This window comes from Hemicordylus capensis, chromosome 2 (assembly GCF_027244095.1).
Source record: "Hemicordylus capensis ecotype Gifberg chromosome 2, rHemCap1.1.pri, whole genome shotgun sequence".
NCBI lineage: Eukaryota > Metazoa > Chordata > Lepidosauria > Squamata > Cordylidae > Hemicordylus > Hemicordylus capensis.
The window spans coordinates 73748764-73769939 of NC_069658.1; the positions used below are offsets into that span (position 1 = coordinate 73748764).

Genomic DNA, 21176 nt, shown 5'->3' on the forward strand with positions numbered 1-21176 from the left:
AGATTTTGAAATACAATGACATTTCAGATTTTAACCTCAAAATGTGACATTTGAATTTTGAAATGTGATGGCAACACTGAAAATTCAAGTGTTTTGATTGGTCACATGAACAAATACAGTTACTATGTAATTTACTAAAACATTCTATTGTGTCATCAGATACTGCCAAAAACTAATTACCAGTGCATCCCAGCTGTTAGAACTTATAAAATGCTGATTACTACTGTATGTCAACTGCAAAATACTGTCAGATACTGACTGCTATTTTTCAGATGCTTTCAAATGATGATGGCTTTTTCATGCCAGCTATCAGATATTGCAAAATGCTGAGCTCTATTGAGAAATATTTGGATGTCAAATGACAGTACAGTGGTCCCTCGACTTACGAAGTTAATCCGTTCCGAACGCACGTTCGTAGGTCGAAATTTTCGTAAGTCGAAAAGCGCACCACGGAGGTCTGGAAACATTTGTAAGTCGAGGAAACCGCATCTAAACCGGCAACATAAGATCTAAAAAATTGTAAGTCGAGGAAGCCGCATCTAAACCGGCAACGACTTCCGGTCATTTTTGTCGTTCGTAAGTCGAAAACTTCAGATGTCGAGTAGTTCGTAAGTCGAGGGACCACTGTACTGCATTTAAAATATCGGATGACTGTTCAGTTAATGTCTAGAGAATATTTGTTATCAAAATTTGCAGAGGAGACATTTGGAGAAATTTTTTGGAGAAAATTTGTTTTAGCTCTAAGTGGAAATATGTGGAAGGCTGTGATTCACAAATAACCTAGCTGGTGGGTGTGAAGATAACAGTTTAGTCACATTAGCTTTAAAATATTTAAGGGGTGGTGTTAGGGCATGCACACTGGCATACTTTATGAATTCTAGTGTCACAGGTCTAATGAGGACCCTTTTAACAAGTTCTTTTCAATGCAGCAAGGTCAAGCTAATTAGTTTTGACTCAAAAATGCAAAATTGTGTCAAGTATTTGTAGCAAATGGAAGTGCTACCTTATTGTTCATTACTAGAGCCTTCCATTCATTCAACAAACTTGCCTTCTGTCTCTGCATCAGAAATGGAGAACCTCTTGTGTCTGGGAACCACATTCAAATTTTAAATTGGCCAAGATACAACCTCTAAGATAACAAATACTCATTCAGACAATGGTGGTGGTGAGTTGGGGCTCTACTGGGGGTAAAGGAGGATACTAGATGACAGCCGCTTGTAGTTATGTTTGAAGGAACCTTCAGTACAAGGGAGGAATGATTCATGTTATTGCTTTAACTACTTGTTGTAAGTGCCTTAGAGACCACCCATATGGGTACAAAGGTGAGCTATAATTGTTTTAAATAAATAGATCACATCTTACTGCCAAACACTCTTTCTTATACCACACATGTACACAACCATGTATTTTCACTTATTTGTGCATGCACTCACACACCCTTTCCCACACTGCTCAATCAGCATCAATTTGGCAGGATCCTGTGTGGAAGGTAATTCCAAGGAGTTTGTTCCTACTATGGAAGAAAGCTGAGTAGGGATGTGCAGAACTGGTCCAGAGGTCCGCGGTCTGACAGTTCGAGATATAACCGAACCCCACCCCACCCCGGTTCCATCCTGACCAGAACTGAACCGCTGGTCCGGTCCTGGACCAGTCTGTGAACTTAAATTTTTTTAAAAAAAATTAAAAGTACCTGTAGCCGATTTGGGGGGCTTGTTGTAGCCGCGCGCTGGGGGGGGGTCCGTGAGGGTCCCCTCTCCCCCAACTGGCCTCCCTCATCACCGCCACAACCGGGTCAATGTAGCCTTTTTGGCCGTTTCAGGCATCCGTAAAGGCGAGCGGCTGCCATTTTTGTCACTGCTGTGCATGCGCAAATGTCCTCTGCGAGGCCGGGCATGTGGCCTGCTCACCTTTACTGCCGGGCATGTGGCCCGCTCACCTTTATTTGTACATGCGGCCGCTCACCTTTACTGAGGCCTGAAAGGGCCAAAAAGGCTACATTGACCTGGTCGCGGTGGTGATGAGGGAGGCCGGCGTGGGGAGAGGGACCCCCCCCCCCCGTGGCTACAACAAGCCCCCCGAAGGGGCTACAGGTACTTACGTTTAGTTTTTTTTAAAAAAATTAAGTTCGTGGACTGGTCTGGGACCAGACTGGGGGGGGGGGTTTCGCTGGGGGTCGAACCGAACTGGCCCAGTTTGGTTCAAGGCCAGTCTGGCCTTGAACTAAATCGAGCCAGATGGTTCCGTGCACACCCCTAAAGCTGAGAGGGCACTCCCTTACTTTCAGTGGTGAAAAAATCCTGTTTCAGTGTGGAAAACATCCTTCAAAACATCCTCTTGAAGCAAGCCCTTCCACATCTAATGTCCATGGCCCACACAAGATGGAATAAGGTCAAAAATGGCCAGGGAAGTGATAACAGTTGGTTGATTTCTTTCATGGGCTTGAACTTACTTCCCTGCTGTAGAACCTGTTTCATTTGTTTCAACAATAAAAACAAACTTTTGGCTGATCTTACCCAAGTACTCAATGGGGCTATTCTGATGATCTGCAAAAATCGGGCTAGAAGAGCCTAGCCCAATTTTTGCAGATCGTCAGAACCACCGGGCTCGGCTGCAAGCCCGGTGGTTCTAGAGCGGGTAACCCGCTCTAGAAGAACCCCTGCCCCAAAACCAGGTTTGCGGAGTGAGCACTCCACAAACCTAGTTTTCAAAATCGTGAGTAGCCGTGGTGTGGCTTTGCACTGTGCCTACTCACGAGTAGACCCCCGGAGGGGAGGCGAAAAGCCACCTCCCGACTCCGGGGGTCTCCCCAGTGTGCCCTGCGCACTCACGCAGGGCATACTAGGGCTTCTGGGGGGTGCATGGCCCCCGAGCTCCCCAGCCCCTGCTGGTTCCGTCTCGGAGCTGGCAATCATGTGGGCAGCTGATTTGGCCGCCCAGGGCTCCCTCCCCACTCGTGAGTGGGTAGAGTGGGCTTAGCCCACTCTTCCCGCTCACCACCTCAAACCAGGTCTCACAGATCGTGAGACCCGGTCCATTGAGGTCATTCACACAATCAAAAACTGTGTTCTACCCAGATTTGGGACCTGTGTGTGATCCCAATTTTTGGTTGTGTGGAAGCAAGTTAGGAGGACGAAAACCTGGGTAGAAGTGATTGTGTGGAAGCAAGCTAGAATGAAAACCTGGGTAGCTTCTCCTCCTACCTTGCTTCCACAGAGGCTATTCCCACGACCACTGGAAAGCGGGCTAAGGGATGGTCCGCTTTCCTGGTGGTCCGCTTTCCAGGGATCATGAGAACCACCAGGCGAGCCCAGTGTTCCCAAGGCGGCTAGCCCGCCTAATTCCCCTTCCCCTTAAATGAGGTTAATGGAGCGAGTGCTCCGTTAACCTCATTTGGTTGTTCATGTGTCACCATGGCACATGGTGACACATGAGTAGACCTCCGACCGGAGAGAGACCCGGGTCTCCCTGCACGCTCGCAAGAAGAATCCTAGAACTCCCAGGGGCCACACGGCCCCCGATCCCCACAGCCCCCGCCGGTTCCATGATGGAGCCGGCAGCTATGTGGGCGGATGATCCGGCCGCCCAGCTATGAGCTGCTGCTCGTCTGCAGGGAGAGCGGGCTAAGCCCGCTGTGCCTGAACCCCATCAAGCGCTTCACACATGCCATGTGAAGTGCCTCACACAGTCATTTCCACCCAGGCTTTCCTCTTACATTGCTTCCACAGAACTGAAAATTGGGAGCATGTACAGCTCCCAAACTTGGGTAGAACACAGAGGGGCCATTCACCATTCACATGACCAGGTGAGCAGGCAGAGTGTGGTGGGAGGGGGGCTGGTCCAACTCACCTTCCCCCCATACAATTGCTGTGATGTTGCTGGGAGTGTGAACCATGTTCCCAGTTGATCCATGCTGCATGGTGCAACATGGAGCTCAGGAGGCATTGGATATCCCACAATGTACTGTGCACATGCGTGATGCATTGGAGGATTTCCCCAGGAGACAGGTGCTCTAGACACTCATCACTGTGTCTGCTGGGGCTGAATGCAGCCCCAGAGAACATGATCACAGAACCTGGATTAAGGGCTCACTTGAGCCTTTAACCCTGGCTAAAAGCTGGGCTAGGCAGCACTGCACCACCGGGATTGGGCCCTATCCTGGTGGTTCTCATGTGCAGCCTAACCCAGACAGGGCCTCCCTAGCCTGGGTTAGGATGCGTGTGACAACAGCCTCAGTTTTTGATTTTGTGACTGACCTCATTCTCTCTCTCCAGTGATTATCTGTTTCCAGCCAGATGCACAGGCCTGCTCTGCATATGATATCATTATTTCACAAGAGTTTCAGCACTTTATCAGATGGTGTCATGTCTTGGTTAAACTATTACTTAAAAAAAACAACCCAGAAAGTATTATTTCCCATAACTCAGAAATGTAATTAAGGAACTGCTGAGGTCTATTAGCTGATAACAGAATTAGCAAATTGTGGGTTTTGTAATACACAGCATTAAATTTATGCAAATGCACATTTTAATGTCAGCTCTTACCTGATTATCAACGATTCTCCTTAACTCCATATCTGTGCGGGTAAAGAAATCTGGATATGGATATTTTGGTACTCCTGCTCGCAGAAGTTCTTCCCTTTAGGAATGAAATGAGAAATTGGTCATTAAACCTCAGTTTCGTGACTTTATAAGAATTCCCACCCTTGTTTAAATAATAAAGTCAGCCCTCCCATCTCCTTGATACTTTCCTGCAATTGGTTAGGCTTAAGGCCTTTCCAGAATGTCAGTTTCCTACATTTAATGTAAAGCTGCATAGAGTCATCTTGTAGTGTATTAAACATTGCCAAAAATGAGAGGGAAAAGGAAGACACTTTACCCAGGCCTGGTAGCAGGAGTGGAACTATAATTGGGAAGATGTGTTCTAAGAACACGAACCCTCCACTGTCACTTCAAAAAGGGGCGCTGCCAAGGGTCCCCCACCTGCTGCTCCCCCCTCTCACAACTTGGCCGCTTTCCGTCACTTCTTGCCGGCTCATGCAGCAGTAAAGGAGTCCATGGCTTCTCTCCTTGCTCAAACAAAAGAGAGAAGCCATGAAACCTCTTAATGCTGCATGGGTTGCCTGAGAAATGAAGGGCACAATGCACCCTTTTTTTAACCTGGAGGCTAAAAGGGATCTTAGCCCGCTTTCCAGTGTTTGTGGGAACCGCCGAGCTCGCAGGGGAGCCCAGTGCAACCAAGGCAGCTAGCCCACCTAACTCCCCCTCCCTTTAAATCATGTTTTTGCTTGTGTGTCGCCGTGGCACAGGGCGACACACGAGTCGATCCCCAACCAGGAGGCTGAAGCCAGGCTCCCGGAATTGGGGTTCTCTCCAGGATGCCCCACACACCTGCGCGGGGCATCCTGGGACTTCCGGGGGCTGTGCAGCCCCCGATCCCTGCAACCCCCATCAACTCCCTGTCTGAGTCAGCAGTCATATGGGTGGCTGATCCGGGCATCTGGCCAGTCAGGGCTTCACTTTGATCATCTGTGGGGAGAGCGGGCTAAACCCACTTCCCCGCAGACCCAACAGAAACTCTTCTCACAGATCGTGAGAAGAGCTTCCTTGTGTTTTAGGCATCAGAGTGCATATGCACCCTCCATTTTCAGCAACCTCACCAATAGGAAGTTGAGTGGCTGCTTTTCGTTGCTCAAGTGAGGAAAAGCAGCAATTCAGCTCCTTACTGCTGGGGGAACCAGCTTCTTTGTGGCAGCGGTGGCAAACATGGAGCAGCGGGATGGTAAGTGTGGGGCAGTGGCACAGTGGGTAGTGGAGAAGGAGGAGGAGCAGCAGCAGCCAGGTGCTGCCATGGGGGGTGGGGGTGGCTGCTTTGTGGCAGTGGCCAACAATACAAACTAAGAAAATGTTAGCACAACAGGGAAAAAATTTGCAAGGGAGAGTATATTGAACACTCTGACCTCAGAACACCACCTCCTGGCAGTTCAGATCTGGACTGGGCTACAAGCCCATTACCATGAGGAAAACTTGAAGCTAAATTATGAATCATGATTGAAGATGTTTATGCAGATTTATTTCCCTGAATCTATATGTGGTGCCCAGAACTTGTATGATCTTCAGAAATTTGCTAGAGCTGATCAGAAGCAGTGTTACAAGAGAGCAAGTAGCATTCTGAACAGCAAGTCACTGACCCAGGTTCTCCTCTAGAACAGAGAATGAGAGTGTACACGCACAGGATTCTCTAGGAGTTGGAATTTGAGAGACCTAGGATTGTTTTGAATGATATTTTTCCTTCTTCCCCATCCAGCGCCATCTCTTGGGGGGTGCGGGGCTTGGGGCAAAGGGGCCCACCCCCTGACTCTGACGTCAGCAGCATCTGACATCAGAAGCAGCAGGGGGTGTGGCCTTCGTCTGAAACAGGGCCATACGTTCCTCTTCAGAGCAAATGCTGGCCAGCGGTGCTTATGCGCTGTGAACACAGCGCTGGCCGGTATTTGCTCTGAAACGGAGCACACAGCCCCATTTCACAGAGAAGCCACACACACACACACACAGTATAATACTATATATATAGTATTAGTATATTATATGTAATAAACACACACACTATAAGGCCTTGTCTAGCTCCACATACAAATCAGGTAGCCAGAAACATCAGGAGCTTAAACAAAGGGCACTAAAGAAAGGCAAAGGGATACAAATCAATTCTCCAGTGTTCAAGACAGATGAAAAGTCTTTTCTAATGTGAGGAAGGAAGCCTATGTTGCAAGCTAGTACTGAGCCCAAAGAAATGATGCTTGGGCACTGGTACTGAAAGTGGAGAACAATTTAAATCTGCATTAAGTTTATAATGCTCATCTGTATAGTTTTTTTCTTGGCATGTGCAGTTTTTAAAGCAGTTCTAGTCTGTTGTTGCTTATTTATTTCTGCAGTTATGATTAGCTCTATAATTACTCTGAGTTCAGTTTATAATTATAATCATAAAGATCATTAGATGCTACAGCTTTGTGACTAAAATATATCACATGTACACTGGAGATATATTTCAGAGGTTTCTTTTTTTACTAAATATACTGGTGTTTAAACTTCAAAGTGGGGGGAGGGGCCCTACATTGCAAATATCAGAAAAACATCTTTTTCAAAGAATCATAGCACATCATAATCATGTCCTCATAAGAGACCAGCTTGCTGGCAGTTAATTAATGAGTTCTTAGGTCAGAATCCAGGAGGACACCTGGCACCCATGCAAGAAACATTGAGCACAACAATCCCACATGCAGGAGAACCCCTGTGCAGGAGTAGATCCCTCTATGGCTCAACTGAATCCTTTGACTCCTCCACCTAGATGCACATAGTGTCATGCACATTTATTTATTTATATTTATTTATATAAAATATTTCTATATAGCCCCAAACTTGCATCTCTAGGCGGTTTACAATTAAAATAATTTAAAACATTAAATCAACAATTAAAATAATTTAAAGGAGTAAAAACATTTAAAACCAAGTATTAAAATTATTTGAAACTCTAAATCTAATTAAAAACCTGGGTGAATAAATGTGTCTTCAGTGCCTTTTAAAAAGTTGCCAGAGATGGGGAGGCTCTTATTCCAACAGGGAGCACATTTCAAAGAAGGCCTGTTCCTGAGTAGCTGCCACATGAGTTGGCGGCAGCTGCAGGTGAACCTCTCCAGATGATCTTAACAGGCAGTGGGGCTCATGGCAAAGAAGATGTTCTAAGCTGTTTAGAACATCTGTTTAGGGCCTAAGCTGTTTAGGGCTTTATAGGTAATGACCAGCACCATGTATTTTGCCCGAAAATGTATCGGTAGCCAGTGCAATTCCTTCAGGACAGGAGTAATATGGTCTCTCCTAAATGACCCAGAGACCAACCTGGCTGCCACATTCTGAACTAACTGCAGTTTCCGGACTATGGCCAAAGGCAGCCCCGCATAGAGCGCATTGCAGTAATCCAGCCTAGAGGTTACCAGCAGATGTACCACTGTTTTGAGGTCATTCATCTCAAGAAACAGACGCAGCTGGCATATCAGCCGAAGTTGATAAAAAGCACCTCTGGCCACGGCCTCAACCTGGGACACCAGGGAGAGGTTCAGATCCAGAAGAACCCTCAGACTGTGCAACAGTTCCTTCCAGGGGCGTGTGACCCCATCCAGAATGGGCAAATCAAAATCATCTCCCGAGCTGCAACCCCACACAATAAATACCTCCGTCTTATATGTATTCAGCCTCAGTTCGTTATCCCTTATCCAGCCCATTACTGCCTCTAGGCAGGCGTTTAGGGAAGTTATGCCTTCTCCTGATGATGTTGACATGGAGAAATAGATTTGGGTGTCATCGGTATACTGTTGGCACCCTGCACCAAATCTCCTGATGATCTCTCCCAGCGGTTTCATGTAGATGTTAAACAACATTGGAGACAATACAGAACCCTGAGGGACACCATACGAAAATTCAGATTTTGAAGAACAACAGTGTACAAAAGACACTATCTGGAATCTGCCCATGAGGTAGGAGCACCACAGGCAGCATTCCTATAAAGCCCAAAGCTAAGCAGATGACCCGAGGAACTGTCGAGTCACCCAGGCAGGCGCAGCTCGTGAATGCACCTCTGGTGGGGGGCGGCGGGCAGCTTCTTTAAGGTAAACGGAGCTGGTGCTCCGTGCCTCCCAGCAGCCCCTGCGGTGGGCAATCACCTCTGCCACTCACCTGGCTCCCGTGGAGGCGAGCCCCCGCCAGTGGCCAGGTGAGTGGCGGAGGCAATTCCTTGCCGCGGGGGCTGCTGGTTGGCATGGAACACCGGCTCCGTTTACCTTAAAGAAGCTGACCGCTGCCCCCCCCCGAGGAGAATTCAGAAGCCGCGCCTCCACCCAGGAGCCGGGCCCAATCCTGCACACACTTCCCACAGATGTTACACAGAGGTAGCAGGCAGCAGCCCCACAGGGGAAGCAGGAGCAGGCAGGTAACAGCAGAAGGAGCCCACAGCACCCACCTGGTCTCTCACCCCAGGCAGCACTGGATGGGAAGCGGATGAACGCTCCCTCTCCTCTGTTGGGCTTATATTGCTGCATGTTAGGCCATTGCCTAAAATATGATACTCATTCCCATCTCCCATGGAGTGATCCAGTAGCCTACCTCCGCCCTACGGCCATATACACAGGTTACTTGCTAAGAAGAAGCTGAGCTGCTTGATCATGCCCATTGTAAAGAAAAAAACATCTTATTGTATATTTTATTTATTGATCTGGTACCCCACTTCACTTCCCTCCAAGGGTCCCATCTGGGATAGTAAAACTGAGAGTTCCTTTTGTCATGATGGTGCTATTATTACAACCATCTGCCCACTGTTTTAAAAGATAATCCAAAAGGCTCTGCAGACTTTTGAACTCTTTTTTGTCTTCAGCTTCCAAGTAGAATTTAACTTACAGATGGACAAGCCGTAATATTAAATATTAAAAGTCAACCTACCACTGACAGTGCCATTTATGCCTTCTGAACTTGCCAGGTATTCACTGTTTGTGAATACTTGGTTGGCTGAACTCCTTTCAGCCTCTTAAGTCAATGTCAGTTCCCTTTGAATTTTGTGCAGTATAATTTCAGCAGGAGAAGCCATCTGAATTTCTTAGTTTTTCCTTGGCATTGATTTTGTAGCACCTGAAGTGCAATCGGTAGTTTGCTAAGCGTGCACACAAAATAGCTCTGAATTGATTTAAGATGAGCCTGGTAAGCAGAGACTGATTCAGTGCATCGTGACCCATGAGTGGATATGGGGAAGAATTGCAATATTTCCAGGACAGCTAAAAATAGACATTGTCTTTCCAATCAAATCCTCTTTTGGAGATTCAGCACTAAGGATAAAGCTTAAAACTTTTGCTTAGGATTGTAAGAGCCCGAATATTGAAGTTTGACCCAAGGGAGAGGGCACCTCCTCTGCTGTATGTCAATAATATGTGGACATTCTGCTTTCTGGACAAAGTCATGAGAGAAATGAAGAAGAAGTGCCCTCCTCCACCTCCACCCAACAATGGAAAGCAATTATGTGGCAGCCATGCTTTTTATGAAGCCATGTTTTCTATGCCTTCCTCACTCAGGCCTTTTTTCCTGTCCAGGACCTTGAAGGAAAGGGTGCTACAGCTTCCTTCATGCCACATCAATCAGCTTATATCCAGTGTTTGTGTGTGTGTGTGTGTATACACAGACACACACACATACTTACATACATCCACACACACTCCCTGCTCTCTGAATCCACTAGGGAAGAGTGTTTTTCAACAATGAAGAAGTATGAAGACAATGAAATATTCAAGAAAATCCAACCACCATCCAGTGATCACTTTGTAAAGTTCCAAGATCAAATAAACAACTCTACTAGCAATGATCCTAAAAGTTGGTTACCCTTTTAAAACATACAAGCTGAACCTGCACAGAGCATCTGTGCGTGAGTGCACTCAGCTTTCCCACACCCTCAGTCAGCCTTCCCCACCCAAGAGACTTTGCAAGGTGGCAGAAGGCTCCCCCACTCAGCCGTTCCCCCCAGCTCGGCCTCTCCGCTCGGCCTCTCCCCCTGATAACTCCCCCCCGCTCGCCCTTTGCTCACCGCTTGACAGCTGTTTTGACCCGCCCACTTGCCACTTGCCTGTTCCTCACCCCTGCTCCTCACTCACTCTTTGCTCTCATCCCCACTCGCAGCTTGGCAGTTGCTACCCCCCTACTCGCCCGTTCCTCCCCCCCCACCCGCTGCTCGGCTGTTGCTTTCCCCTGCCTGCTCACCCATTCCTCCCCCATTCTCGCCCTTTGCCCTTGCCCTCTGCTTAGCAGTTGCTCCCTCCCACTTGCCATTTGCCCATGCTTCCCCCTGCTCGCCACTCAGCCTTTTGCTCCCCCATGCTCGCCACTCAGACTTTGTTCCCTGCCTGCTCACCCATTCCTTCCACCCCCCCACTTTGCCTGCCTGCCTTAAGCTGCCCCACGACTGCAGAGGGGATGGGCAACGACTGGTCACGGCTGCAGTGGGGTCAGGGCTTTGGTCAGGGCTGCAGCGAGGGTGGGGCTTGCCATGCACGACCATAGCATATTAAATATATCGATTATTCTTTACTGCATTTTAAAATCACTACATATTACATCTTAAAAACAGTAAGAAAGATGAGCTATATATGTAACCCATTCCATAAAGAAAATGTATCAGGTTTAGAACAAAGAAAGCATAGTTTTTACATTCCCCCCTGGCTTAAGTCTCTTCCAATAATCACGGATTGCATCTGGTAGATGAACTCTTGCACCCCAGTTATTTAGATTAGCTGTAAATTCATACCTGTCACATTTTAGAATGAGATGGGTCAGTGTTATTCCCCCCGCCCCCCACTGGATAGGCATTAATGTGCCATGCAAAGCATGGTGCATAGCATTTTTTTACACACACACTGCCGGGCAGGCATCTTGTGCATAGCTAGTAGGCGGCAACAAGCCAAAGCAACCATCTGATCTCAGAAGCTAAGGAGGGTCAGACTCAATTATTATTTGGATGGGAGATTGTGGTGATTGACTATTAAGCACTGTCAATCAAGATGAATTTAAAATTAGGAACCTCCTCTGGAGATATTTCCTCAGGGAGGGGCTTTGGAATGGAGTGAACAGGTGGCTATAAAATTTAGTTGGAGTTAACTCTAACTCTCTAGTGCAGGACTGTGGGAGGAATTTGGAGGTTGGTGGGTAGGTTTTACACACCAGGTATGACCTCTGTAAAGCAAGCTTGACTATAAAATGTAAATGTTGGGAGTGTATGGTTGATTACACAGGATGTACAGCCAAGGAGGTTGTATCCCAATAAAAGTTCTGAAGATCTTTTTAAAAGCTTGTTATTTCTAAACAGTCACTTCAGTAATTTGAAAGTAAAGCCTTTGTTGATGTACTGAAACAATCTTATATGAGTACCTGAGTTTGAATACAACTTTGAAATTTAAGAGGCGGTTTACAGTCTAGCCAGCTCTGAGGTTGTTACTTTCTCTCAGAAACCATTACACGTTTGACCCTACATTGTAGTGAATAAGAAACCACTGACGCTATTGTACAAGAATAAAGTTATTTTATTTGGTTTGGAACTTTAAAACTGTTTGACCTGTGTCTACTTACTTCTTTCCACATTGCCACTCAGGCAGAATACCAAAGTTAGTGTCAGAAACCCAGATTAGGATTTAATTTGGTGGTGGCATTATAATAAATAAATAAAGGGTTTAAAAACAAATCAAAGGTTCACAAGCATATAGCTTATTTTGACATCTATATTTTAAAACACTATTCTCCCAGTCCTAACCTCGGGTCCTGACAGAGACAACCTGAGAATACCAGGTGCTGTAGGCTTGTAGATTTCTACACTAGCCAGGGGGCTTGATTTGATGATCTCCATGCTCCCTTCCAAAGCATGAAATTCTATGTAGGGATGTGCACAAACCAAAGTTTGTGCACAGGTTTGGTGCTGAACCAGTTCGGATGAGGTCTGAACCAGTTTGGCACTACAGGGAGGAGAGTGGGGAGCGGGAACCTTTTTCAAAAGGAGAGCATGTCCTTACCTGGTCTCCACCGCTGCATAAAGCTTTCTGCGGTGGCAGTGCTTGTCCTAAGTGCCTGTACACAGCACCAGCATGCACATGGTGCTTGCACATGTGCAGGCACCATGTGCATGCTGGTGTTGTGCATGGGTACTTGGGACAAGTGCCACCACAGCTAAAGCTGCATGGTGACACTGTGAATCCTTTAAAGATAGATAGATAGATAGATAGATAGATAGATAGATAGATAGATAGATAGGCAGGCCTATGAGCTGAAAATTGTGAGATGAAGATTAATAAGTCAGGCACTGTGGTGATAAACTTTGAGAAGGTATGCATAATGTGTAAGGCCCAGCAGAAAAGCTCAAACCTGTGCAATTTACTTTGCCAAGCATTTAAAACATGCTGATGTGCAGATATTGCCAGAACAGATACCTCTGAATGGCTTGGTTGGATGGGGCTTGCGCTTAAAAAAGAATCTGACCAGATAAAAATATTGATGTTGGAGCAGAGATTGTCACTGACCAGTCCAACTTGAGAATGAGCTTCTTTCTTTTACTGATAGTTTTTATTTGTAGCAGATTTTGGTTTCTGGATTAGGTCAGTGGTGGTTGGTTACCGATCAGTACAGCTATAGTTCTTAAAAATATTGATTTTAGATGTCTTTCCAGAAGTAGAGACTGTTTCTCATACCTGCTTGTACTGCATAAGCTCTGGTTGAAACATGTCCTTCTGCTGATTGTCCTAAGGAGCTTTGAACCGCAGTTGCATTCTTATTAAGCATGCTAAAAATGCCTTCACAGAAAGCATAATTGTGTGGAATGAGTTACAGAAACTTTGCAAATTGAGAGAGGGTTTGAAACTGTGGTTGTCCAGTAGCTGGATCTTGTACTTTGAATAGATGATGCCAAAACTGATCAAACCTGACTTCCTCTGGAGCAATGGCAGGTATCTCCAGTGGCGTATCGGGGGAAAACGGCGCCGAGGGCAAGCTCCCTGAAATGGCCCCCCCGCCCCCCCCATACCTGTGAGGGCGCGGCGGCAACCCCAGGCGGCAGATCTAAAGAATGGCCGAACTGCCGGACCGGTTCGGCGCTTGCTGGTCCGGGTCCGGGTGGGGGGTATTGCTTTAAGGGCGGGAGGGCTTGCTTACCCCTCCCGCCTCTTTGCCCCCTCCAGCGCCCGTATTTAATAGACTAACGGGGCGCTGGAAACCAGCCGCCCCCCCGCCGCCCCCCCCCGCCGCGAGCAGATTTCTCTGAAAACTACCCATACCCCTGCCGCCGCCGTAGGCCGCCCGCCAGCCAGCCAGCCCTTCCTCCCTCCCTCCCAGCTGCCCGCCCGCCCGCCCGAGTCCTCACCAGAATGCTTTGTTAAAAAACGAGAGGAGCTCCCGGACAGAGCTCCTCTCGTTACGAAGGCCTGCTGCAGAATGAAGGCGCTTTGTGAGGAAAAGGCCGGGTAGACCGGGCCTCTGGCAATCGGCATCCTTTGTGGCGCGCGCATGTGCGCGCGCGCAAAGCGCCTTCATTCTGCAGCAGGCCTTCGTAACGAGAGGAGCTCTGTCCAGGAGCTCCTCTCGTTTTTTAACAAAGCATTCCGGTGAGGACTCGGGTGGGCGGGCGGGCAGCTGGGAGGGAGGGAGAAAGGGCTGGCTGGCTGGCGGGCTACGGCGGCGGCAGGGGTATGGGTAGCTTTCAGAGAAATCTGCTCGCGGGGGCGGGGGTGGCTGGTTTCCAGCGCCCCGTTAGTCTATTAAATACGGGCGCTGGAGAGCGCAAAGAGGCGGGAGGGGTAAGTAAGCCCTCCCCACCATAAAAGTAAGGCCCCCCCTTCAGTGCCGGTCCGGACTGCTCCAGACCGTGCACATCCCTAATATACAGCAGTGTGATCTGATAAAATCTCCTAGCCTCAGCATGGAACCTGGTGGTTTCAGGTGATCCAGTCTCAGTCTGACCTCTGAAAGTCTTTTGCAGTGGTATCAAGAGACAATGCATCATCTTTGTGCTCAAGTATAACCACTAGTTTAATGAAGACCTATGAATATGAAAATGAAGAATATTTATATACTGCTTTTCAAAAAGGGTTCCCAAAGCAATTTACGTGCATAAAAATAAATAAATAAAATGGCTCCCTGTCCCCAACGGGTTCACAATCTAAAAAAGAAACATAAGATAGACACCAGCAACAGCCACTAGAGGCATGCTATGCTGGGGATAGATAGGGCCAGTTGCTCTCCCTCTGCTAAATAAAGAGAATCACCACTATAAAATGCCTTTTTGCTCAGTTAGCAGGGGATGAATATGTATAGGTACTACATGTAGATAAAAGGTCTACATATACAGGTAAAAATAGTAGTTTACTTTTATAGTTTCTTGTACAGAAAATATGAGCCTTACAGCAAAAACAAAGCTTAAGACAGCAACATAGCATTGTTTTCATTACAAGCAGTTTGAAGGAGCAGATTTTCAAGGAATGTTTTACTTACAAACCATAAAGCAAAAAAGAGTCAAGTGAGGTAGCCAAAAAACAACCTGAATATGGATTTGGATTTTCCCCCTTTTATCCTAAAATCTCTCATGACTATACGAAAACATAACTTAGAGAAACACATCAGCATTCCAATTTTCTCTTAATAGGAAACTTACGTCATGTACCAAGGAAACTTACATCATGTTTGTTGCTTTTTCTTTGATCTGTTGATACTTTAACTCAAATTTATAATTAACTTATTCTCTAATCCATATGTTTGAGAAGCAAGAACAAACTTAGGTCATAAAAACATCCTCAAACAAAACTTAGTTTCAGGAGCAAAGGTTGCACGTAGGTAAAAAAAAAAAAAAAAAGGTCATAATAACTAGCCCTAGCTGAATCAATGTCCATGACACAATTATATAATAAAAGATGACCATATATCAGCAAAAGATCCTTCATTACCTCTATTGTTTATGACAAGTGCAATTTCCTTCCTGTTCCTGTTGCTCTTGTTTTCTTAGATAGGCATTGAGCTTTATTCCCCCCCTCCCCCCCCATATATCTGTTATTGTTTTCCTACAACAAAGATTTCTAATAGTTTTAGTTACACACCATCAATTGGTATTTTTTAATGCTTCTAGATTCTCTTCTGGTTTCTGGGTTTAAATGCTTGATTGTTTTGTCTGGACTTGTGACTGTAAATTAATATTTCCCTGAGTCTCTTTTTTTCTACCAAGAGATGTGCTGAATTATAATTTTTTAATTTCAAGGAAGGACTTCATATTGACTTCCTGCTAGGTTGGTAATTGAAGTCATTTTATTTATGTTGGAAGTGTCAGATAATAACTCCTTCAATCTGTACCACAGTGCTATCTGTACACAGTATGAGGTTAATGTACATTAAACAATATGGGGGTGATGAGACCTGACATTGCCTAATGTAAAGTGATGCATGCCTCAGAACCAATACTGAGATTTAAAAATTTTTAATTTAAAGCTTGTTTTAAGTGGACAGGAGCAGATAGCTGCAAGCCATAGCATTTTTGCCAATAAAACTTGTGTAAAATAGCACTGTTAGTAATAAGCAAGTGAAAGATTGCAAACATTTCCTGCAATTTCCCACACAGTCTGCCACTGGGAAATGTTATTTAGGTCACAATACCTGACATCAGCACTGTCAGGCCTACCTCAACCTTAATTGCAGGTTCAATTGTTCCCCAGCTGCACCTTAGCTATTATAGGACTCTGATTAGTCAAAAGTTTCCCTTATATGTAAGTATGCTGTAAAGGTTTTGCCAATTTGAGTAAAGGTTGCTCTGCTGTCCTGGCAATGGCAGGATTTTTTATTTTTTTATTTTAATTGATGTTGCTTTTTTGCTATCTTCTGTTTGTTATCCAATTGTTTGTGACATCTAGCATGGTGGCTTTGATATTCTGTGTCAGAAGGTTGGAGTATAGTGGTTTCTATTAGTATAGTTATTTTTATGTATTAGATTTTTATCATGCTTTTCTTCCAAGGAGCTCAGGGCAGCATACATGCCCCGCCCCCGGTCACATTATAGCCTCACAACAACCTTTCAAAGTAGGTTAGGCTAAGAGGGAGCAACTGGCCCAGGTTCATTCAGTGAGTTTCATGGCTGAGTGAAGATTTGAACCTGTGTCTCCCAGGTCCTACTCTGACACTCCAGTCACTACACTAAGCTGGCTTTGTGTTTATTACTTGTGAAAAAAACACTAGTGATATAAGAGGTGGGCACCATCAAAACATGTAATATATTTGAACCCATAACAGAATCCCAATTCTGTGGTACATTTTAAGTACTAGGTTACATTTAGGTATGTTAAAACAGCAACAATTAATAATATAATAGAAGACTTGATGTGTCTCGACTATATAAAGCATGGAAATTTAGGGCAGAAAGAATAGTACTCCGAGATGTACTATTCTGAAGTTCTGAAAATTATTTCTGTGAATGTATGAAGGATTGATGATTCAAGTACATGACTACATGCTAAAGTGCACTTTTTTGCATTGATATGGATATGCATATACCTTGTCAACTCTGTGGATTTTTTCTGTGTGTGATGCTGAGCAATTCTTTGCCTGCAGCCTGAAGGGATACAATTTGGAAAGGGCTGTAGAATATGCTAAATGTGCATGTGTATTTCAGTTCTTAGGCTTACCAAATCCCATTGAAATACATGGAACTGAAGAGAAAAAATTGAGATGGAATTTCAAATAGAATTCAAATTTCCATTCAAATGAAAAAAAATTCCATTCAAATTCCAAAATTCAAATGGAATTTCAAATTTCAAATGGAATTTGAGAGCTAAATCCTTTGGACCTCTTGATTATAATGGGATTTAAGTGCATTTAACTTTCACTGTATCATTTCCATCCAGCAAAATGTGAAGATCTAGATATATTTTCCATCTCTTGTACTTTCTTAGTGTTTTGTACAAATATAAAGAGTATTCAAAGGCACACAAAGATGCATTTTACATCTTGTATATAAAAATATTTTTCAATCTATATGATCTACATTATTTTTTCTATGATTAAAGCAGTTTTAGGTAGCTTTCCACCAGCAAATTCCAGGATCCTTCAAAATCCATTACAAGCCATGGATAGTCACATATCTGGATAATATGAAGTTAGCAGAAATTTATATTTTATTGAGTTGTATTTTACCGGCCAAGCAGCTCCCATTGCTATTTTAAAGATACAAGATACATTTTCTTCTTACAGATATATCCTGTGAGCACAGCTTGATGATTTACTGGTGGTCAGAGAAAATCAATTCTCAGGGTCCTGCACTCACTTTAGAGAAGACTCTCCTTATCAAAATGGTGCTTTTACTTTCTGTAAAATCATTTAATCTTTCTGACATGAAAACATGGGTATTTAGCCTTCTGTGAACCCTAACAAGTGTGTTCACATTTCCAAGTGAATTCCAGTGTAATTTTACACTGGCTGGACAAAATCAAAGATGGGATTGCAACTAAATGAAGGATGGGACTGCAACTCCAAGTTGCAATGGTGTAGGGAAGCTATTATGGTAGTGATGTCATTATACTGGTATAAGTGGCCAACATGATGCACAGTCTTCTGTCAGTGTTTCCAATATGCTGGGGCTGCTGCATCTCTAAAAGGCAGCCCCAGAAGTCTTGCACAAGAGTGCTCTTGCAGAACTCTTTAAAATCAGTGCTTCAATTACTACTTCCATTAAGAACAATGGAAGCAATGTTGCACAACTGTGGCAGCATAGATTTCCAGGAGTTGTGTAAGAGCACTCTTGCACAGGACTGCCGGGGCTGCCTTTTAGGGGTGCAGCAGTCCTAGCACATCAGAAACACTGATGGAAGACTGAACATCATGTTGGCCAGTGTAATTGTGATGCTGTCATAACTGGCAGAGTTGGGAAGAAATGGCAGCATTGGGGTACAGAAGGAGTGGAAGAGGGGCCAGCTTAATTATAATCCTATCTTTCCCATTGGGCCAGGTCCTACCTCCCCGCAGCATAATTACAACCAAAAAATAGCTGCTGTAATCATAATTATATATGCAGCCACTGAAGTCACTGGAGAGCTCCAAGATGATTCCACATCCTCTGCCCCCCAACCACATGAGCATATAAGATAAAAACTAACTCAAGAGTCAGTCAGAGCACAGCATCAAGAATATGTAAATCACAGCAAGAGAACACAGCTTACATATCAAGATGAGAAGCATGGGATCACCTCACTGTGTTCTCATGTCTAAAAAATATGTGGGGGTCCCAATCAGTGCATAAACTATTTACTCACTAAAAGCAAGATGCATGGCCTAATAATGGATGTAGCATCGCATGTAGTTTGGGCCTAGCCAAAAAGGTTCCCAATAGCAACATAATTCAATGGGGAAGTGAATGTATACTTTCACAAATAATCAGCTCTCAAATGAACTTGGTTTATTTTTAATAAAGCGAAGAACGCAAACTTAAAACATGATGAATGGTTAGGCACTAAGAAATATGATTAGCTGACGTAGATTTTATTCTGAGAACTGTTCTGATTAATGGACTAAAATGTGATAAACAAATGCGTATACAATAACCTCATTTTCAGCTTTGTTGGGCAGGAATAATAAATAATCGTTCTGCATAATAGCAAAAGCACAATCCAACCAGCACTGCTGCTCTTCAACCTCCTCTCATTTTAATGGGGCTTATAATGAATTGGGGTTGGGCGGTAGCACTGCTTGATAGATTGCGCCCCAATACAGCAGACCCTTACTTGTGAGTGAACCTAAGATTTATAGGCTCTCCAAATTCTAAAAATATGCATGCATTTGTGTTGCAAAAATGGTAAAACCCACAGCTGAAATAGAGAGAAATGCTTTAATTTCACTGCAGTGTCCTCAGCATTTAAAACCCTGCCAAAATTTAAAAGCTTTTACTTCTGCCACCCATATAGCTAATAAACATTTTTATCCCAACAAAGCTGTGCTTAATTCAGGATATAAATTAGGTTTGTGTCCTAACACATATCTGCAAATATTGTGATTCATAATATGTAACATGTAATTTTTTCAAGTTTTCAGTTGAGAAATTTTGGCTTTTTCAGGACAGAGTGAAGCTTAGGGTTGCTTGAAATTCACAAATGTTACAGGGCAGAGCCTGCGAAATGAAGCCACGCTCATATGCTGTGGCATGACCAATTCAGTTTTTCTCAACAATTCATTTTCATGGTTAGGGTCCTCCTTCAAAATTCAAAGGAGTAAAAATATTGTCAGTATCTATTGAAGAACAAAGAATGGATGGGAGGAAGGCATGCCCCATTTGCAAGCCTAAAGAGATTGAACAGCAATTGCTGCTGGTTGTGTATTGCTTTGGGATTTTTCCCCTTTCAAATAATTCTTGAAAAATTGGTATATTTTCCTTCAAAAGGCAAATATGTGCCTTTTTCTACATTAACATCATTGTCATGCACTACCCACTTAAGTATGTATTTGCATATAAATCCTATGACTACTCATGAGCAGCCTCACTGGTATCCAAGGAATTATTTGCAAATGAGTAGTTTCTGGCTTGCTTTGACAATATGTGTTTTTCTCCTTTGGAGACAGAATAATCTTTAAAAAAAAAATAGATTTCACAGAAAGAGGTTAGAAAAGAGCATCTTGAAAAGATATATTCTCATTTCCTTTGGGATAGGTTTTCCAAAGCAAAAATGATACTTAAGTGGCTCACTCTCTTTGAAAATCAATGGAAATTGCTGCATAAACTTCCACTTCCTTTGAAATCATTTGTATCTCCATTTTTGTACTGATGGACTTTATCTAATTTCCTCTGAACACTCTGAAGAAATTGCTGTGGATGTCACTTGAAGAATGTTCGGGCCCTTTAAAAAAAACAACCTAGAGTAAATAGGGAATAAAAAGGAATATTCATAGGGATGATGGCAAAATTTTCCTGAGCCAGACTCAGAAATTAATTTCAGGGGCTTGTTAAAGCTTGCCTCCAAAAAGAGATGAACCAAATTAAAAGCTCCCAAATTCTTCCCCAGCTCTGGTTAAAATGTGACAAGGGGGAAATTACTGGTTTCCTTCCATCTTATTTCATATAATGGAGTTCTGTAGTTCTCTTATATTAAATTGGGGGGCAAAGAGGGGCTTTTGAAGGACTGCATCTTGGAAAAAGGGGGAGGGGAGGAAAACAGACCTCCATGGGGCATTCTGAGGGACCTCATGAGGGCTTGGCCTTCCTCCCACTCCTGACGTTTTTCAGAATGCACCCCTTTAAAACTGTCATTTGAGCTAATCAGCAGAGGGGTTTCTTTTGTTCTTCCATTCTCACTTATGAATTGAGGGGGGGGGGGAGAAACCACAGAGGAATCTCAGCCACTTCCAATTTCTCCTAGCAATAACTTCTACATGGCAAGATAGGAAAGGGATATCAAACTTCTTAATCAGATAGCTGTTGTCTGATGCAAACAAAATAATCAGGTATATGCCCCTTTTATAGCACTTAGGAAAGTAAAGTAGAGCCTGAAGCCACATATGCTCAAATTGTTGCTATTTCCTGGTACTCATTCATCATAAAGCACTGTAAGGGTTAGGCTATTAACACAAGCAGCCCTACCAGGGTAGGGCTGATCA

At 44.3% G+C, this 21176-nt stretch overlaps 1 protein-coding gene across 9 annotated transcripts in view; it reads right to left on the reverse strand.

The window, feature by feature from the left end:
- The window catches only part of TMEM232 (transmembrane protein 232), a 262748-nt gene that overhangs the window by 14054 nt on the left and 227518 nt on the right, over positions 1 to 21176 (reverse strand). For all 9 annotated transcript variants that reach the window (XM_053292117.1, XM_053292123.1, XM_053292124.1 and 6 more), the window contains one exon: positions 4542 to 4635. In XM_053292117.1, coding sequence (XP_053148092.1) covers positions 4542 to 4635 — 94 coding nt within the window. The remainder of the gene's footprint in view (positions 1 to 4541; positions 4636 to 21176) is intronic.